The 19,627-nt window shown below is 55.8% G+C and overlaps 1 protein-coding gene across 1 annotated transcript in view; it reads right to left on the bottom strand.

Moving 5' to 3' along the window:
* gammaCOP (coat protein (coatomer) gamma) overlaps window positions 1–19,614 on the bottom strand; it is a 49,937-nt gene extending 30,323 nt beyond the window's left edge. The window contains exons 1-12 of the mRNA XM_037230427.1: window positions 19,446–19,614; window positions 15,744–15,874; window positions 15,207–15,434; window positions 14,314–14,480; window positions 9,322–9,451; window positions 8,174–8,416; window positions 7,462–7,665; window positions 5,925–6,084; window positions 5,413–5,651; window positions 4,995–5,108; window positions 4,391–4,549; window positions 457–627 (exon numbers count right to left, since the gene is read on the bottom strand). Of these exons, the coding sequence (XP_037086322.1) occupies window positions 457–627; window positions 4,391–4,549; window positions 4,995–5,108; window positions 5,413–5,651; window positions 5,925–6,084; window positions 7,462–7,665; window positions 8,174–8,416; window positions 9,322–9,451; window positions 14,314–14,480; window positions 15,207–15,434; window positions 15,744–15,874; window positions 19,446–19,476 (1,977 nt within the window). The 5' untranslated portion in view covers window positions 19,477–19,614. The remainder of the gene's footprint in view (window positions 1–456; window positions 628–4,390; window positions 4,550–4,994; window positions 5,109–5,412; window positions 5,652–5,924; window positions 6,085–7,461; window positions 7,666–8,173; window positions 8,417–9,321; window positions 9,452–14,313; window positions 14,481–15,206; window positions 15,435–15,743; window positions 15,875–19,445) is intronic.
* Between the last annotated feature and the right edge of the window lie 13 nt (window positions 19,615–19,627).

The following is a 19,627-nucleotide window of genomic DNA, read 5'->3' as shown; positions in this document are numbered from 1 at the left end:
TAATCTTATGGCAAGGAACCCCGAGGACTCTCTGCCTTGGCCTTCCCAACTGTTCTCCAAACAACTGTATCAATCACGGCCATCATATGAACGTCAAGCGCGCTCTCGTGACGTCACTAATAAGCCGCTGGGAGAGGCTGGAAGATAACGTGAGCGCCAGACGCCACAAAACAACATCCGTGAAATTCTCGTGGTACCTAAAGCAATTGGAAGGCTCACATCACACGTAATGCGAGCATCACTTTTATGCAAAATAACAACGAAAAAAGCGCGGCACCTTATTCTAAAAAGGGCTAAAAATAAAGTAGTCAACTGACCAAAAACCAACCACCGCCGTCTGCGCATCCAGTCTGCCCAACCGACGCTGGCGTCCGTACCGGAACACGGCCGAAAAATATATCCGCGCTCGCATGACCCACACCACAAACAAGTGCCGTACACGAGGCGGAGGCTCACCTGCAGGACCACGTGGTGCGCGAACACGTGCTTGATGCACTGCACCACGTACTCAGTCTCCGATTCTGTGAGCTCAACAGGCTGAGACGATTTGAAGAGCGGTCCCAGTCGGCTGAACTCCGGGATCTTGGCCAGCTGATCGGCGAAAACGTCCTGGCGCGTAGCCGTCACCTGGAGAGCAAGATCAGGTCAGGTTAGGCCAGGTCAGGTCACGTTAAGTCACGTCAGGTCACGTTAGGTCACGTCTGGCCAGGCCAGGCCAGGACTGGACTGGACTGGACTGGACTGGACCGGGCAGGACAGGACTGGAATAGACTGGACAGGACAGGACAGGACAGGACAGGACAGGACTGGACAAGACTGGACAAGACTGGACAGAACTGGACGGAACGGGACAGGACAGGAGGTAGGCCAGGTCAGAGCAGGACAAGCCAGCGTGTCAGGTCAGGTTAGGTCAGATCAGGTCAGGTCAGAGCAGGGCAGGAAAGGACAAGACAGGACAAGACAGGTCAGAAAAGGACAGGACAGGGGGCGGAGGGGAAGAGGCTGGGCATGGGCTTTCATCAGACTGAGTTAGTTCCAGGTCGGGCCAGATAACGATGACAACGACATATGATGACGAGAGAAGTTCGTCGACAAACGATGATGGGGGTTGAGGTTTCACGATGCTTTAACAAAATCTGTAGTAAGTTGAAGCCCAAGTTTTCGAAGCGGTTTTATCACTCACAAACACGTGCACATATAAAGACGAGGCTACCACTGCTGCCATACTGCCACACGACATATTTACCAATGCCGTATTTTAAGCACAACAGCCAAGGCAACATGAGGCACGTCGATAAGATAAATCAGTTTTCGTCGCACATGAGCAACCATCAGATAAGCAAACTATTAAAAGACATAAACCACACGGCAGGCTTCTATAACCATCCGACAACGGGCGGTACGTGTGATAAATGACGGACCGAGCAGCATGCAGGACATCTCCCTTCCCCGTCAGACGTCATACACAGGCCGTACAGGGCGCCCCACCATCATACGCCATACACAGCCGCAGACTGTACAGGGCGCCCCACCATCATACGCCATACACAGCCGCAGACTGTACAGGGCGCTCCACCATCATACGCCATACACAGTCGCAGACCGTACAGGGCTCCCCACCATCATACGCCATACACAGCCGCAGACTGTACAGGGCGCCCCACCATCATACGCCATACACAGCCGCAGACTGTACAGGGCGCTCCACCATCATACGCCATACACAGCCGCAGACTGTACAGGGCGCTCCACCATCATACGCCATACACAGCCGCAGACTGTACAGGGCGCTCCACCATCATACGCCATACACAGCCGCAGACCGTACAGGGCTCCCCACCATCAGACGTCATACACAGCCGCAGGCCGTACAGGGCGCCCCACCATCATACGCCATACACAGCCGCAGACTGTACAGGGCGCTCCACCATCATACGCCATACACAGCCGCAGACCGTACAGGGCTCCCCACCATCAGACGTCATACACGGCCGCAGGCCGTACAGGGCGCCCCATCGTCAGACGTCATACACAGCCGCAGACTGTACAGGGCGCCCCACCATCAGACGTCATACACAGCCGCAGACTGTACAGGGCTCCCCACCATCATACGCCATACACAGCCGCAGACCGTACAGGGCTCCCCACCATCAGACGTCATACACAGCCGCAGACCGTACAGGGCGCCCCCACCATCAGACGTCATACACGGCCGCAGGCCGTACAGGGCGCCCCATCGTCAAGACGTCATACACAGCCTCAGACCGTACAGGGCTCCCCACCATCAGACCGTCATACACAGCCGCAGGCCGTACAGAGGGCGCCCCATCGTCAGACGTCATACACAGCCGCGACTGTACAGGGCTCCCCACCATCAACGTCATACACAGCCGCAGACTGTACAGGGCGCCCCACCGTCAGACGTCATAAACAGCCGCAGACTGTACAGGGCGCCCCACCGTCAGACGTCATACACAGGCCGTACAGGGCCCCCACCGTCAGACGTCATACACAGGCCGTACAGGGCGCCCCACCGTCAGACGTCACGCACAGCCGCAGACTGTACAGGGCGCCCCACCGTCGGACATCATACACAGCCGCAGACTGTACAGGGCGCCCCACCGTCAGACGTCATACACAGCCGCAGACCGCACAGGGCTCCCCACCATCAGACGTCATACCACCGAGACCGTACAGGGCTCCCCACCATCAGACGTCATACACAGCCGCAGGCCGTACAGGGCGCCCCATCGTCAGACGTCATAAACAGCCGCAGACTGTACAGGGCGCCCCACCATCATACGCCATACACAGCCGCAGACCGTACAGGGCTCCCCACCATCAGACGTCATACACAGCCGAAGACCGTACAGGGCTCCCCACCATCAGACGTCATACACAGCCGCAGGCCGTACAGGGCGCCCCATCGTCAGACGTCATAAACAGCCGCAGACTGTACAGGGCGCCCCACCGTCGGACATCATACACAGCCGCAGACTGTACAGGGCGCCCCAATGTCGGACATCATACACAGCCGCAGACTGTACAGGGCGCCCCACCGTCGGACATCATACACAGCCGCAGACTGCACAGGGCGCCCCAATGTCGGACATCATACACAGCCGCAGACTATACAGGACGCCCCATCGTCAGACGTCATACACAGACCGTACAGGGCGCCCCATCGTCAGACGGCATGCACAGCCGCAGACTGTGACACCCGCCGGGATCAGCTGACCAGCTAGGACTGCTCTCTAAAAAGGGACCCATTTCCCATCAGGAAGTTCGACTTGTAACCTAGACCACGCCAATATTTGGTGAGCCTGAGAGTGGGCTAATACAGTTCATCCAACGTTGATTACTAGCGGGCCAGCTTTGAAATAGAGAGCAGAGCACGTGTCCCGGCGGATCCAATGGCAGACAGGAAGAAGGCATCCAGCAGACCTCGCACTGTCTCAGAGTCCAGTCAAGCCGCGGATTCATGTCAGGAGGACGCCGTGACCGACATCACGGACGGACCAGTGGCCGGCCGCCCCAAACGCGCGCGGCTAGCAAATTATTTCTTCTCTCCCGACTCCGGGAACAGACGGCCACGCAGTACGTGCAGCGCGATCCTTTTCCGCAGCAAGCGGACACCTTCCAATTACCGCCAGCTGGTAACCAGGGCAAGTCCCTCATGCCAGTCTTGCGAGAAGTGGCGCAAGCCCAGACGACCACCTTTCCCTAAGCGGCTCGTCGCATCGGAGCCAAACGGCGCTGACCTTGCCCTGAGCCCACCTGGCACCAATGTCGCCGGTTGGGCCGCTGGCGACACAGCGGGCGGCTTCAATTATGCAGCGCCACTGTCATATCGTCAATATTTAAGAGCCCCATCCCACGGCCCGTCAAGCCCGGACCTGGTCGCAGAAAGCGGATTTGAATTGCAGAGCACACCATTGGCGGAAGCCGGCCGGGAATCGCGTAAAAATCTGCCATCAATTGTCGTCGGCGACTTTTGCGCCTGGAGGCAGCGAGCGTGAACCGACTGACCTGGTGCCGCATATCACACCACCGGGTCGCGTCTAGCGGTGACCCCGATCACAGCAGTCACCCATCATGAGAGGCCGGCAAGATCACCGTCCGTCGCGTAGCGACAGCCTCCACCCACGCACCCACCCGACAGCGACCCCACGCCAGCCCAACACAGCCTTGCCACGTCTGTGACGAACATCTGTGGCGGGCGTCTGACACGGAAGCACGTCTAAAACACAAGGCGTCCACAGCCCACCCCACCACTGCGACGAAATCACACCGCCCACCCGGGCAACAGATCACAGACAAAACCCTTGGTGGAAGTGACGCGCTGCGCCCAGGCGGGGCCGGGGTCGGTCGCCGGGCGGAGCGCGCTCACCTTCTCCTCTGGCTTGCGGCTGGTGATGGAGCCCTCGGGCGCGGCGGCGCTCTCGGCCGCCGGCGCCTCGGCCACCGGCACGGCGCGCAGGTCGAACGGCTGCTCGGCCGGCGACTGGCAGTAGGTCAGCAGCGCCTTCTCCAGGCCGACCAGCGACACCTGTGGTCGGCGCCGAGCGGCGTCAGCAGCGGGCCACCACGGCAGCGCGGCACACGGGCCGCGGCGGCAGGTGCAGCGCCGGCCGGAGGTCGGACAGGCCGGGGGACGCCAGCGTGGGTACGACCCGCCATGCACCAGTAGCGACACGGATACGACGCGGTGCCTCTGACGGCACTACCACACCGAGCGGGCTCGCCGTAGTAGTGGCCACATCGCGCGAATTTCCCGGATCCAGCGACACGTGCATCGTCGGCTGAGGTACGGAACTGGCTCCCTCCCGTTGCCAATTATGAATGACATTCACCGGCAGTCATCACATTACCCCGGAGACATGTCACCGTCAGGGCTACTTAACAGCAGCGCAAGCCTGGCTGCGGTCCAAGTCACGCGCTGCCGGCCGGCCCACAGCGGGCGGCGGCGGCGGCGGCGGCGGCGGCGGCGTCACCTGCAGCGAGTTGAGGATGCACTGGTTGTTGAGCGCTGCCTGCTGCTGGTCCAGGATGTTGTAGTAGTAGGTGGCGCGGTCCCGCACCTCGTCATCCGTGTCCATCTGGCAGCGCTGCTCGCCGGAGACGGAACGGGCCGACGCGACAGTCAGCAGGGCGGTCACCGGTCACGCTCGCAGCCGAGGCAGCACGCGAAGACGCCGCCTGGCGCAGCGCCTCGAAAATGCACGCCGGTTCCACAACGCACAACTCCGCCAAACCGGCTGCGGTGATCGGCAACGATGGAGCACACGACCGCGGAACACACTGGCATGTCCGGCACATGTGGGCACATGGGAACAACGTAAATCGACCTTGACACCAGCTCTCCGCCCCGCCGTCTTCTGGGTGGGGTGCTCCCTAACGCCGTCTCCTCACCTGCAGCAGCACCAGGATGTTGGGCAGCATGTCGTCGCAAAGCGCACCGAAACGAGCCAACGACGAGACGGCGGCGGCGCGCACAGCCGCGCTCTCCAGGATGACCCGGTTGTAGATGAAGCGGATGTACTTGGAGGGCTGCTTGGTCTTGGGGCCCTCGCGGCCGAGCAGGTGCAGGATGCGCACCGCCAGGCTGGTGTGCTCGCAATCCTCGATGAACTCGCAGAGGTGTGACAAGCCTGCGGCCGGCCGGCACGTGGCGCGTGAGTCATCAGAAAGATCAGACCGAGGGCAGCCACACCACGGGGACAGCTCCTCCTTCCCACCCGTCTCTGACACTAGGCGTCCCGTCCCGTCCAGCCACATCACGGGACGGTAACTTACTCCCACCCAACTCTGACATTCAGCGTCCCGTCCCGTCCAGCCACATCACGGACAGCTCCTCCCTGCCGCTCAGAGTCGCGTTCCGTCCACTGTTTCGCTGCCCTGCGCCAGGCCGGAGCGAGCCTTACCCGCCTCCTTGGCCTCGGGGTTCTCCTCGATGATGGTTATGATGGTGTCGGCGATCGAGGCCTTGTACTCAAGGCCGCCCTCGTCGCGCAGCATCGACGACAGGAAGTTCATCAGCACGCCGTGCTTACGCGGGAACTTGAGGCACAGCGCCTTGATCGCCTGGCGGGCGGACGGGCTCGGTCAGCGGCCGCGCGGCAGCCCAGAGCCGCAATCAGGCGGTCCGCAGCAGCCCTGGAGGTCACTGCGCCACGCTGCTCCGGGCCCCCACCGGGCGGGACACCAGCTGTCCTGTCGCAGTCGGCTGGCCTAGGCCTGCGGGCTAACGACTGGAGATGCGTGGGGGTCACGTGATACGGCACGTGCCGCAGCTGTCCAGCACGCCATGCAAAACATTTGGGCAAATTAGACAGGCTCTTAAGCCCCCCGGTCTCCAAAACAATATCCTGCACGACAGTTTCATGCAAGCTCCGATTGTTCCCGTCCTTTTACAATAAATGGTCTTAATATTGGAATTTCCACGGAGATATTCAATCAGCCAGGCTACTTATGCTCTTTCTGAGAAGAGAAATCATCGAATCTTTTTTAAATTCAGATTTATTTCCAACCGTTCGCATGAGTTTCTCCGAGTCAGAGCCCATCCAACAGTTCTCGCTGCACGTTCACCGAGCTCACCAACCAAGAACGGTGCCCCGCCCAAGTTGTGCTGCCTAGTTCTCGCTGCACGCTCACCGAGCTCACCAACCAATAACGGTGCACCGCCCGAGTTGTGCCGCCCAGTTATATGGCTAACTATGCCATCAGCCTTTCGCCCGACAACCTGGCGGATAGCTCTACGCACCGCACGATGATGGGGAACGGCCGCTCCGGTCCGGTTCGGCCTTCGTTGGCCGTTTGCCAGCTCACCTTTCCGTATCAGTCGGGCCAAACAATGCGCCCGCCCCGGGACTCGCACCCAGAGCCGCCGGATAACGGGGCACGCATAATTCCACAGCCCACAGGGAAGGCTGGAGCAAGGTGATCTGGCCCCTTAAGACAGCATTTTAGTTTCATACCCAGCCCGATCACAACTGCGTGCTTACAATCTCATACACACGGAATACTATCATCGGAAACGTCGCAAGGTTTCGTAATAAAAAGGTTGTTTGGGATAACAAAAGGACCAATTGCTACGTTACATGTTTAAAAAACGCTTTTTCCGTGGCCCTTACAAGCGCAATCACTTGATTGCAGAGCACGTTTGTTGTAAGCTGGACGTCACGCACAGACAAGCGCTGAGCCTTCCTTTCCACTCCGTCTCCCATATTTGTAAGTGGACTTCAGACCCGGCAGTTCTCCGTCCCTAAACCACTCTCGGCGAACATCGCCGTCAAAGCCGCTGTAACATGCCCGACTTTCCTTGGAAGCGCCACAAGCAACAGAACACCCACCGCCTGATCAAGCGTTACCGGCTGAATGGCCACCGGCGCCCCGCTCGCGCAGCCACGGGCCCCAGAGCGACGGCTCCGGCCGGCGACCACCACCGCTCCGACCGCGTACCTGGACGACGACGATTTTGAACTCGTCGCTGATCTCGGACACGAAGCTGGAGATCTGCTTCATGAGCCGGTCGACGGAGGACTCGGCGCCCGTCTTGAGCAGCGTGGTGATGGCCAACGTGGCGATGGAGCGGTTGACGTCGGAGATCAGACTCTCCAGGTCCAGGTTGCAGGCCGTCACCACCGCCGGATGCGTCATCGCGACCTGGCGGGGCACCGTCGACGTCAGCGCCCGGTCCGGGCCAAGGCCAGGTCAGGGAAGGTCGACCGGCGGCTCGGGAGCCGCACGCAGACCGATGCGTCGCCCGTGGTCGACACCGGGACACAGCGCGGGTTCGAGGCACACCGAGGCACAGGGTCGGGACACACGCGGGGTCGAGGCCTGATTCTGTACGCGCCAGGGTGTGCGACCTAGAAACCCCGCGCATGTCCAAACTGTGAGCAAGGCACCGACGCCGGTCCGCCTGCGGATGGCCGCAGCGACGACATGCCTGCGACACGCCATGTCCGCCCTCGGAGCGCGGCTGGCTGCAGTCGCCACGTAAGGCCCAACCGGACAGACTGCGCCCACAACGAACCCTCCACCGGACTCCTCCGACACGGCACCGTCACCCTTCGCCGCATCCCTCCCCAGCGCCGCTCGCCTGCGCCGCCCGCGAGCCCGCGCTTCACGCGCACCCCGCTCGCCTGGCCCAGCGGCCGGCCGGCCTCACCTGGTTCAGCGTGCGCACGGCGGCGAAGCGCAGCGTGGGCTTCGGCGAGCTGAGGAAGAGCTGCAGCACGCTGACGGCCGGCGCCAGCTCGCGCGGCGAGGTGCGCGGCATGTTGACGATGGCGTGCGCCGCCTCGTACACCACCATCTCCGACTTGTGGCGCAGACACGAGTCGACGAAGTCGAACAGCGGCGAGTCTGTGCCGGCGTCCTCCTCCTCCATCAGCTTGCAGGCGGTGCGGATCTGGTGGGCAGAGAGGAGGAGAGGGGAAGGGGTGAGACCGGTGGATGACAACCGGCTGGGGAGACGGGATGGGAGGGGGGGGGGGGGGGGCCAAACGCCGGCCCCGCCCGGACCGACGGCCACGGTGAGCGGCACCCCGCCGCGGGCAGCGAGGAGACCGGGCGAGCCGAGCAGAGCCACTGGCTGGTACACGCGGCAACGGTGTTCAGGGCGCGGCGGGCCGTCTCCGACCCCGCAGTCAGCCGCGGACAGGCAGCACGGGACGTCACACACGCCGCGCACGGCATATGCTGACCGAAGTTCGTAATTCGAAGTTAAAAACGAAGTTTGTGATGGGATGACTCCCCCACTAAGGTCGGGTTGGACGACAGCCAACTCAGACGACATCAAAGCACGGCCGCCCAATCCATTCATCTCAGGAGTTCGTGATGTCCTGATACCCGAGCCCCACAGCATCATTACAGCATCATATGGCATCATTAATCTGAATACAAAAATGAACGATGCTCGGAAAATGGTATCCTACTGGACTGTCCCCACCGATAAATGTTGGCATTCCTGTCTTTTTCTACAACATTTCAAACTTTTTCTAGACAAAACCTACCACGCCATACCAGTCTGAGACGTGCCCAAGATTTGCCACGACAACTGAGGCCTGTGTACAAAACTTACAATTGTGAACTGAAATATGGCAGCTTTCGCGCCTTTTCAAAATGTCAGTTCTCCCTCTGAGCACTCCACGAGACTTCGCCCGACCTGAATTAGCAAGTCTTCACTCCCCAAACCAGGACCCGAAACCAGAGCCGGCCCGGACCCTCCGTCAGCCGGCGCGCGCCTGCCGGCCGGGGCGTGTGGCGCGGCGGCTCGGACTCAGCCAGCAGGCGCCGCCACCAGCGTCAACTCACCAGCATGCAGACGGCGTAGGGGGAGCGAGGCGCGGCGCGGGTCAGCTTTGCCACCAGCTTGGTGACGGCCAGCCGGTCCGACCGCTTGATGTTGTACAGCAGTCCCAGCGCGTGGTACTGCACCATCATGCTGTGGAGAAGGGGGGGGGGGGGGAGCGTCACACCCCGGACGCCGTCCACGCCGCCCGGCGAACGCAGGCCCGGCCCGGTGACCAGCCGCGGCGCCCACACGCGGGTCTGCTGGTGACGTCACACACCAGCCACCAGTCGCGGGCGCGGCATATTGCATACGGGTTACTAGATATTCCCAGAACTGTGAAATTAAAGCTGCCACAAAACCGCGGATATCTTGAAGCAACGATCTTTAAGAATTGACGTCTGATGATATAAATTGTTTTTTTTAAGGGAAGATAACTGGGTGTTCGCACACCACCAATACGTGAGTTAGCACAGAAGTGCTTCGTTTTCATCTCGGTTCTCTCCTCTCAAACCGCCTCCATCTTTGTTAGACAGACGTCGGCGTGGGAGATTGACGTCGCTCTAGCTGGTAAATGGATGCGTCTCCGTGCGTCAACATGTAAATATGAGCCTTGGGAAGCAGCGGATTTAACGCTGGAGCCAACCACGCCGCAATTAAAGCTCTGTGCGCAGAACCGCACTAGTTATTAAGTTCGTGGCCGTGCCGATGTCGAGCAGTGATATCTGAGTGTAACAGAAGTACGGCATAGTGAAAGGGTTGGAATCGACACTTGTATTATAAAAATTGACAGCAGGAGTGATGGATGAATAACACTCGAGACAATTCAAATAAGGCAAGGACACTTTCAAACATAATACATACAGCGCTCCAGAGGCTCATTGGATCTGACATTGGCGAGGCGCCTCTTTATATGAATCACAAATTGGTTTAGCGTGGCTCCAATACACTGTTCCACTACCCCGCCCCACCATTTAAAGCCCAACGACCTACTACATTTGGGCGCGTCGCCTCCGCGCTTGGCACGCGTATGGCGGTGACATCGTGATGGATGCATGGTGCAAGCCCAGCCCCGGTCCGCTACCGGCGGGCACGGCTGGCCGTGGCGAGAGGCTGGCCGCTCCCGCCGACGGCCGTGAGGCCGGACCGGCCGGCCGGGCCGACGGCGGCGGGACGCCACACACAGTACCCGGCAAAACAACCCGCCCTATTGACACTGTGCAGACGCGCGCGCGCGCGCACACACACACACACACACACACACAACACACGGAGATGCAGACGCAGCCGCCAAATGGGCGCCGCCCGGGCCGCGGTAATGGGTCGGGCGGAGGAGACCGGCATGTGTTGTCGCGAGCGCCGGCAGATGACCGCGACTAGCTTCCCAACGACCGCATGCGTTTCAATTTGGCCGAGTGAATTGGGTGCCACGAGGTAGAGCGATGGAGCGCAATTACGCCTGAGAGCTGCCATTTCCAGATCCTGATGGGATGAGGAGCCGCGGGACCAGGGACAGGCAAGGCTGATGATTCGGCAATCTTGCCAGGCGTTGGTGCCAGACACTGATGGGATGAGGAGCTGCGGGACCACGGACAGGCAAGGCTGATGATTCGGCAATCTTACCACGCGTTGATGCCAGACACTGATGGGATGAGAAGCTGCGGGACAGGCGTCGCTGATGATTCGGCAGTCCTGGCACGCGCTGGACTGGCTTCGCTTCGGAATATGGTAACATAGTATGTATTTAACTATCAGCTAATTAGATAGACGAGTAATCATTCCGGCCAACAACACTACTACGCAGGACCAGTTTAAGATTCCTGTAATCGGAGAAGGAAGCACCGGCATAGACCCCTCCACACCTGGACTTAGCACGGACAGTTATGTTAAGAATGACAGCCACGCCGAGGACCTTGATTCCTGCCTGTGCTTCAGAGAAGAACGTCACTTCCAGCGAGAACTTCTTACGAAATTTTTACGCTCTAATTTAGGTTTTGAATACATATGTAAATGGGCTGAGGCAAGTTTCGCCATTCCCCAGTTCAGTACGCAAAGAGGACGCTGGCAATATTTGCAGTTTTCGGAGAGTAGGTAGAGTATCCGGTTTCAAAAAGTTTCATTTGGCCTCGCCCGTTCACCGCTCATGCTGTTTGAAACTCTCACATAAAACGTCGGTCAACGTCTTACGGACGAGCATGTCCAACTGTCAAAGGACACACGCGGAACTGGTATGGATGGCCTGTGACTGAGCTTCCGCTCTCGTCAAAGGACTGACACAGACGCAAGCGCATTCAGTACGGTCTGTGAGAAAGCCGGAACGAAGCTCAACAGGATCCTCAAGACTGGTGACGGCACACAGTCCGCTCAGATCATGAGGATACTCTCTGAGAGTGAGCATATCCTCAGACACCTGGCCAGACACCCGGCAGGCTCGGTTATATTAGTGTATAAATGTGAGCCCTGCCACCACGCCCTACTATGAACAGGCTTCTCGGGAGGTCCACATGGAGTTGGCGAAGTGCACAACGACGTGGAGGGATCCAGCCTGCACTTGGAGAGCGTCCTGAAGTCCTTCACGGACTTGTAGACCATGGGAACCTGGTCTGTACCATCCCTTATATCTCGTGCCTCTGGCCTCGTCACGCCATTCATACAGATCGTAAGCACACAGATCGTAGAGCGCGAAGTCACACCCGTTCCTACTCCCAGATGGAATCCCAGCGCGCGCCGCGCCAGCGCCCGCGGACGCAACCTCGGAAGACATTCCACTTTCGGCGCCGCCGACACGCTTGCGGTACATTTGGACGGACGCTGATTGATATGTCACGCATCGACATGCAAACCGGTTCATTGGTGCGCGGGAGCTTTGAGCATTTCGACCTGTTTATGACCTGACATTCACTTCTCACTGCCGTGATCCCAGCCGTGGTTTATATTCTGGCATCAGGGATATTGGTCGCGTAAGAATGCTGCACACATGGAATCCACACATGAGTATGTTATTGCAATTATAGACTAGCGCGGTGAGCCTATGTCAAAATGGCAAGCAGCTGTCCACCACACCGACGACACAGGCCTAATGAAGTGGTCCAATGAAAGAGTGAGAGTTAGTCACGTCGGTCAGTCAGCCATTTAACTCCGCAACAGCTATTTTCTAACACCCACTGGTCGCTCTGCGATCTAAATGCTAGAACTTTCTCAGAAAACACCAGACTCTTGTCCTTACTCGGTCAAACGTACTCTTTTGAGTCACTGCGACGGAGTGTCCACTGGCTCAAAACATCAGTAGCAAGGAGAGCCTAGCGCTACCATTTCTTGGAGAAGTCCTTCTAGCCAAGTCTAAAGTCGGCATGAACATTTCCACAATGCTTCACATTGCACTCAAAACTAACCATATTTCAATATTATATCCTACCAACACACCGTCGTCAACAAAACGCATGGTTGCAACCGCTATCAAGTTCGAACTTGGAGGAGAATGCCTAGTGTCAGCTGCGGTTCTGTCTGGTCAGGTCGGGTGTGATTCGTCGTCTCAGGTGAGTCCATGCGGGTCCGTGAGTCCGTGCGGGTCAGGTCAGATCAGGTCAGGTTAGGTCGGGTCGGGTCGGGTCGGGTCGGGTCGGGTCGGGTCGGGTCGGGTCGGGTCGGGTCGGAACGGGCCGGGCCGAACGGGTCGGGTGGGATCGGGTTGAGTTGGGTTGAGCCGAGTCGAGTCGAGTCGAGTCGGTTCGGGTCGGGCCGGGTCGGGTCGGATCGGAAAGAGAACAGATCCCAACCGCAACCAACCAACACAACACAACAATGTACGCGACGAGTCGCCTCGACGAAAATAGACCCCACGCAGCACCAAAAACCATGCGACCTCTGCGCATAGTCTCGGAATCCCCTAGCAACCCCTCAAGCCTGACAGCCACACCTCTTCCCCCGTCCGAGTGTGGTAACTGGCGCCTGCCCCCGCCGCCGCTGACGGTGGCTCGCACTGCCACCTGCCGGCGCGGTCCGGACCAGCCGCTCCAGCCTGGTGTGCGGCCGCCGCTCCCACTGATGGAGTGCCGCCGACGCCCGGCCCCACCTGATAAATTGGTCAATCTCGCGCCGGCCGCCTCTGGTAGTCAGGCCAGACCACCCCGTCCGGCCCACCAGGCCCCGCGAGACCCCCACAGTGGTCCTGAGACTGCCAACGGCACCAGGTGAACGCTCGCTGAGCGGGAGAGGACGCAAATGCCCGTCACAGGTTTAACCTGTTCACAAAACGCGACAAGCACGGCTCGCTAATGTTACGCACATCACCGGCTGCGCATTAGCCCGTAACGTCGGGGGCGATCATGCCACACCATGCCGACCACAACCGCTTAATTATTGGCGTAACGAGCGAAATCACTCGGAATGAGCATTGTGAAGAAATCACGTCCATAGCTATTGTACCCGATCCCCTTGTCCCTGGCCAGTCAGCCAGTCACAGCTGTCCCTGGCCAGTCAGCCAGTCCCAGCTGCCTTATGCCGGCCACCCAGCCCGCTGAGACACCCACTCATGCTCTCCAATCACCCGCCATTCTGCGACCGCGCCCCGCTCTTTCTCTGCTACAGAATTAGATGTTTTGTTCACAGGTGGGTTTCTCACGACCAATCAGGTCACATGTGCCGCCTCCTTCCCCGCGGGTGCAGCTAGTACTGGCCGATTTCGGCGTTCGCCGGGCGGATCGGACAGGCAGCGTCTCGTGGGTGCCTGGCGGCCACTGCTGGAGCTATTCTTGTGAGACGGGTCCGAGGTGTCAGACCGAGCCGGACAGGACTACTGTCGGCCGTGGCTGGGGAGAGTAGCGAGAAGTGCGAAGACATGGCCTGTACAGGCTTTGCACCAAACCCTATCACGCTGCATGCTATTGCTCTTTTTCTAATGAACATAAAGATGACAGTGGTGGCAACCACGCACGACTGTCTCCCCCTCCCTCCGTGCCCGGCCCAGATGCCGCGGCGACATCACCGTGCCCCCCCCCCCCCCCCCCGGCACACACCTGTCCGAGTTGAGAGCCTCCTGGGCCTCGTTGCTCCAGCGTTTGACGACGTCGGGCGAGGAGCGCATCAGGTGGAGGGCCGAGACAAGCGCGGCGCTGCTCACGCTCGGCGACCGGTCCACGATCGCCTGCTTCATATACCGCTCGATCGCCTGCAGCATCGTCGTCTGGGGAGGAGGCGGCGGTCAGCACGGGCGCACGCGACAGGCCGGGGAAGGAGCTGGGGGCCGGCACAGGGGAGGAGGCGGCGTTCATCACGGCGCACGGACCGGCCGGGGAAGGAAGCTGGGGGCCGGCACAGGGGAAGAGGCGGCGGTAAGCACGGGCACCGCCACTGTCCGGGGAAGGAGTGGGGGCCGGGCACAGGGGACTAGGATGGCACTATTAAAGCGCTATACGCGACAGGCGGGGAAGAGCTGGGGCCGGACAGGGGAAAGGCGGCGGTCACATGGCACAGGCACGGTTCGGGGAAGGAGCTGGCCCGCACAGGGGAAAGAGGCGGCGGCGTCAGCACGGGCCACACGCCACGTCCGGGAAGGAGTGGGGCCACACGGGACGACGATTGGGACATTAAAGCCATAGCATACAATCAGGTTAACTGTCAATGGGAGGGCTCACGAAAGAGTTTCGGTCGCTCAGAGAAAAATCCCGAACTTTAGGGAATGTGCCTAAGATCAGCACAGAAATAAATCGCAGACTAGGAAAATGGGAGGGCTCACAAAAAAACCAGTCCGGTACATCCAGATAGTTGACATCTCTAGCTGGACATCTACAGATTGAGTGCAAGAGTAGAATAGTGCCAGAGTGCTACTGTTCGTTCGTTAGGCTGGTTTGACCTCTGCAGCTTCCGTGCAGGTCGGACGAGGCCGGTAACATCCGCACCAGTCACGTACGTCGGTGATGCAGCAGAGGGCGCGGATGGCCGCCGCCCGGTACATGTCCTCCTTGCCGGTCATGTCCTTCGTCAGCGATGACGTCACGATGATGACGTCATCGGCAACGGTTGCCAGCTCCTTGATGCCCAGGTAGACAAGTCTGCGGAGCGTGACGTCCTTGGACTGGAACAGCTTGGTCATGGCGAAGAAGGCCTCTGTGGCCTCAGTGGAGCCCAGCTGCTCACCCTGTAAATGGACGCAAATTGGCATTGGCTTTGCTATACTAGAAACATATGTGATTGGCAGAGATAAAACAAGCATATACTAGGCATTCCACAGCAATGCTCTGATAAGTGTAATTAAGCTAAACTGATGCGCAAAATGTAAGTAAACTTTTGTAAACCGTGATGTATCACCAGTCCAATTCAAGGACACATCTTAATACTTTAAAGACCTTATCAATACTTTACAAGCATGGAGCCACAGCAACACAATTCACAGTTACATGCTTACTAGATGAAAAGACAGCCCAGATTTATGGATTCATTCACTGACCTGATTCAACATGTACAGGATCTTGGTCAGTATATGGGTGCACTTTCGTGGGTTCACAGGTGTCTCATTGAAAGTGCGGGCTTCTTGGAGAACAGATGTTTTCTCGAGGTTGAGAAAAGGATTTCCACTTCCTGTAATCACCAGAACAAGACATGGATCAGAAATGCAGGCCAGTACCAGTCAAAGGAAAGCTGAACCAGTGAGGAGAATCCAACTCAGCAGACAAATTGGGTCAGCATGTTTTAACATGACATGTGGCACAGTAACATGGTCAAATTGGTGTTGTTATTTTGTCTTGGTCCTCTGGTTATTGAACAACTGAGCACATAATGCCCAGTTTTGGACTGTGCATAACCATGCCTTGAAATGTCCCTCACATCCTGTTCAAAATGTCATGAGCCACCCAACATCTGACTTCCAGGACCAGCATTAAGTTGTCACCCTATTTTCAATACATTTTTGTGTAAGCTGCTGATGAAATATTCCATTCCATTCCCTTCCTGTAACATTGTGTGACATAAAATTTATGTTATAGAAAGCACATGCTACTACCAGAAATTGATAAATGATATTATCTGGTTATTGTTTTAGACTAAACCATTCTCTCTGAGACTTAGTCATTATATAATCCACTATGTGAAAGAACACACAAAGTAAACCCAAAATACTGAAGTAATCTGATAAACATGAAACCATCACACTTCCTTTTTCAATCTGTTTGCAATATAAGACAGATGTCTACATACTAAATGAGAAAGCTACAGCTGTCTCTTTATCACACTTCAGTGATTCAACATTCCGTCACTTGGGTGGCAGCGCTGTCAATATCTTTCTCTTTATGCTATCACAGCCCTGGCCTGGAGCTCACTGCCCTTTCTCTTTGCACAAGAATGACCAATTAGCATCACACCTGATGGCAGCCAGCTGAGGAGCCTGGTGCTTGGCAAATCTGCATGGGCAGGTGAGATGTCAAGGTTTAGGGTCACAGGGCAACAGATAAGCAGCTAACAAATGACACATGTGGAGGCTGCCAGAGACACAGAGTTCTGGCACCCTGACTTTATGTTCACTTTCTGCACATTCTGCTAGGTGAATTTTTGGAAAAATGCCCCACCTGGTCCATAAATTTGACATTTGAGCACACACAAAATGTTTGCACCAAGACAACACCGAAACTAGCATATATCAAACCCAGAAAAAGACTGGAATGAGCACCTAGGAATATTGTTGTGCCTCCCCCTTATGAAACAGTTTTGTTCCCCAGGACTTCAAAATTTGCATGTTGCAAGGTGGAAAACAACATCTAGGGTATCAGTTTGACAAACAATCAGGAGCATATAAAACATAAATATCCCACCAAATACTATATCAATTCCTAGACATCATGTCCAAGATAGTGTAACTTTACACATACCCATGAAAAAACACAGGTTCACCATGCCGAAGCACACCACTTCCATTTCCAATGCATGCCAAGTCTTCTCTGAGACACAACAGCAGACAGCTAGAGCTTGAGGCATTACTTATGGACATAGGTTTAGTTTCATATTCAGTCAGGGGCTCCAGTCCCAATTTAGGATCTAGCATCTGTCCCCCATCTAGATGAAGCCATACATCTCTGAGATGCTTTCTTAGGCAACACAGCAGTTGAATGAGCAAATTACATTGACCTAAGGTCAGGTATGAAGGTCACACAAAGGTCAAAACCAACCTGTTTTGTTTCTCTAGGGCTTGCTCTATGGGATGGCTTCTGGTGCTCATTTAGAGTTTATTGAGAGCAGGAGCCGCATTCTACATCAGCCATGAACTTCCTAGAGGTCAGAATAGGTCATGGACCTAAAATGACCCAGGTCAACATTTGTTTTTGGAGCATACTGCCTAGCGTAATCTTTGTCACTTAGTCAAATGCAAAACTCAAAGTGATCTTGTGTGATTTTGGTCACCTTAACCTTTAAAAGGTCAAAAAGGTCACTGACCTTGGATGATAATGTGACCTCTTGCTTAGCAATACCTTTTACTTAGAAATGGTTATCTACATTCTGGGGGCACATTAGAGACCAGCCTGGAACTTGACCTTGTTTGACCTTTTCTGACCCAAATATCATGACCAAGGATTCTGAAACTTTGACCAAAGTGAGTTCACATACAGGCCAACACAAGCTGTAAATTTGGTGTCTCTGGCTTTCTTAATTCCTGAGATCTCAGAGGGGGCATATTGACCCCCAACTGAGCAAATGGTATCTAGCTGGCCACTCGGGTGAGTGTTAAAGAAGGTAGGACAAATCATGTTTACTTGCATGTTTACTAACATATTTTGAGGGTATATTGCTATACTATTCACAGCTCAGTCCCTCCACACACACCCATGCTTAAGCCAGTTTGTAAACATCCATCCCATGCACTGGGCCCTTACACCACATCAATGCTGAACCCCTTGCTTGTGTGCACCAAATGCAGGCAAGACACAATTGCTTGGCATTTTCACAATTGTTTCATGACAAATATTTTACAAACATTTTTACCTGAAATAGTCTTACAGCATCACAATTCCTTGGGATATAGGCTCTACATGTACTAAAATTAGTGCTGACCATATATCTAACTCTAAAGCTTTCACATTTCTACAGCTGTGCACTGAAATTGTTGCTGTGGTGTCAATGCCAGACACATTCAAAATAAGGTGTACATTTTGCAGTGTGGTGTATATGGTGTGCTTAAGCCAACTGCTCATATCTAGCTGCAGTAAATTTAAGGACAAGCAGATAAATGCTCTTTCCCACCTCACATAGAATCAAGGTGCAAAAAAACTGCAGTATCTTTGGTTTGATGCATCACAGTCAATTCACATAACATGGCAGATCTGACAGATTCTTATTAGGGCAGGGTTAGAACAAGAATTGATGTTTGGGGCAGGTTTTGAAAATCTTAGAACATGAATTTTATAATTGAGTAGCCATGTCATTTTAGGAGAAGCTTGTGGCATTATCAAACATGTACTGAGCTGGGGCAGAGGTTGGGCACAATCAGGGAATCCACTACAGTGTGTAAGGCAAAGGAGCAGCAAGTCATTAAGTCACATACAGTCAAAAGACCAAGTGCATTACATTTGTCTTAAAAGCATCATACATATCTTGATCACTGCCACATTATCCTGTCTGACCCTGAATGGGGCTGCTCACACAACATTACCATGGCTGGTATATAACCAATGGAATTAATGCCCAGACAAAAAGCACTGCACAAGCATGAATAATTTTGCTCACACCATCTCCTGCTGGTCCTACCAACTACGTAAACCAGCTGGAAATGTCTGCATGCCAGATGGGCCAGTGTCAGCAAGGCACTCAACAGTTAAAACACCTTGCTCACATTGAAAAATGGTTGACCCCTTTAAATAAATTAATTTTATAGCATAATAATCAGGTACAAAGCAATGGACATAATATTCAGTGTGATTTTGACCTATTTTATGCAGAGGTGGGGATGGTTCGCAATCAGAACTTGCAAGTAATTAGACCGTCAGTAAAACAGAAAATCTAAAAGATGTCCAAGGTTGTCAAATGATCAGACCCTGCCCCAAGCCAAGAATTTGGCTATCCCATTGGAGACATGATCAGGCCCGCACCAAATACATTGTCAACTGGTCTGCCACTTTTTGTAAACTGGCATAACAGCAAGACATCTACATGCAACCATGCCTACCATCTTCATCGGTCTTCTTATCCATCTTCATCGAAGCTTGGTTACGGACAAATTTCCGAACAATGCGTGTAAACACTCGGTACACCTAACCCCACAACGCTAGCTAAACGAAGCGGCGGCCCAGCCCGGAGCGCAATCAATCTCAGATATGTGTTCAAGCTGCGCTGAACGCAAAATGATCA

This window comes from Pollicipes pollicipes, unplaced genomic scaffold (genome assembly GCF_011947565.3).
Source record: "Pollicipes pollicipes isolate AB1234 unplaced genomic scaffold, Ppol_2.1 Scaffold_6686;HRSCAF=7923_pilon_pilon_pilon, whole genome shotgun sequence".
In the NCBI taxonomy this organism is placed as follows: domain Eukaryota; kingdom Metazoa; phylum Arthropoda; class Thecostraca; order Pollicipedomorpha; family Pollicipedidae; genus Pollicipes; species Pollicipes pollicipes.
Note: the sequence above shows the minus strand (reverse complement) of the source record. Positions and strands in the feature narration are given on the sequence as shown.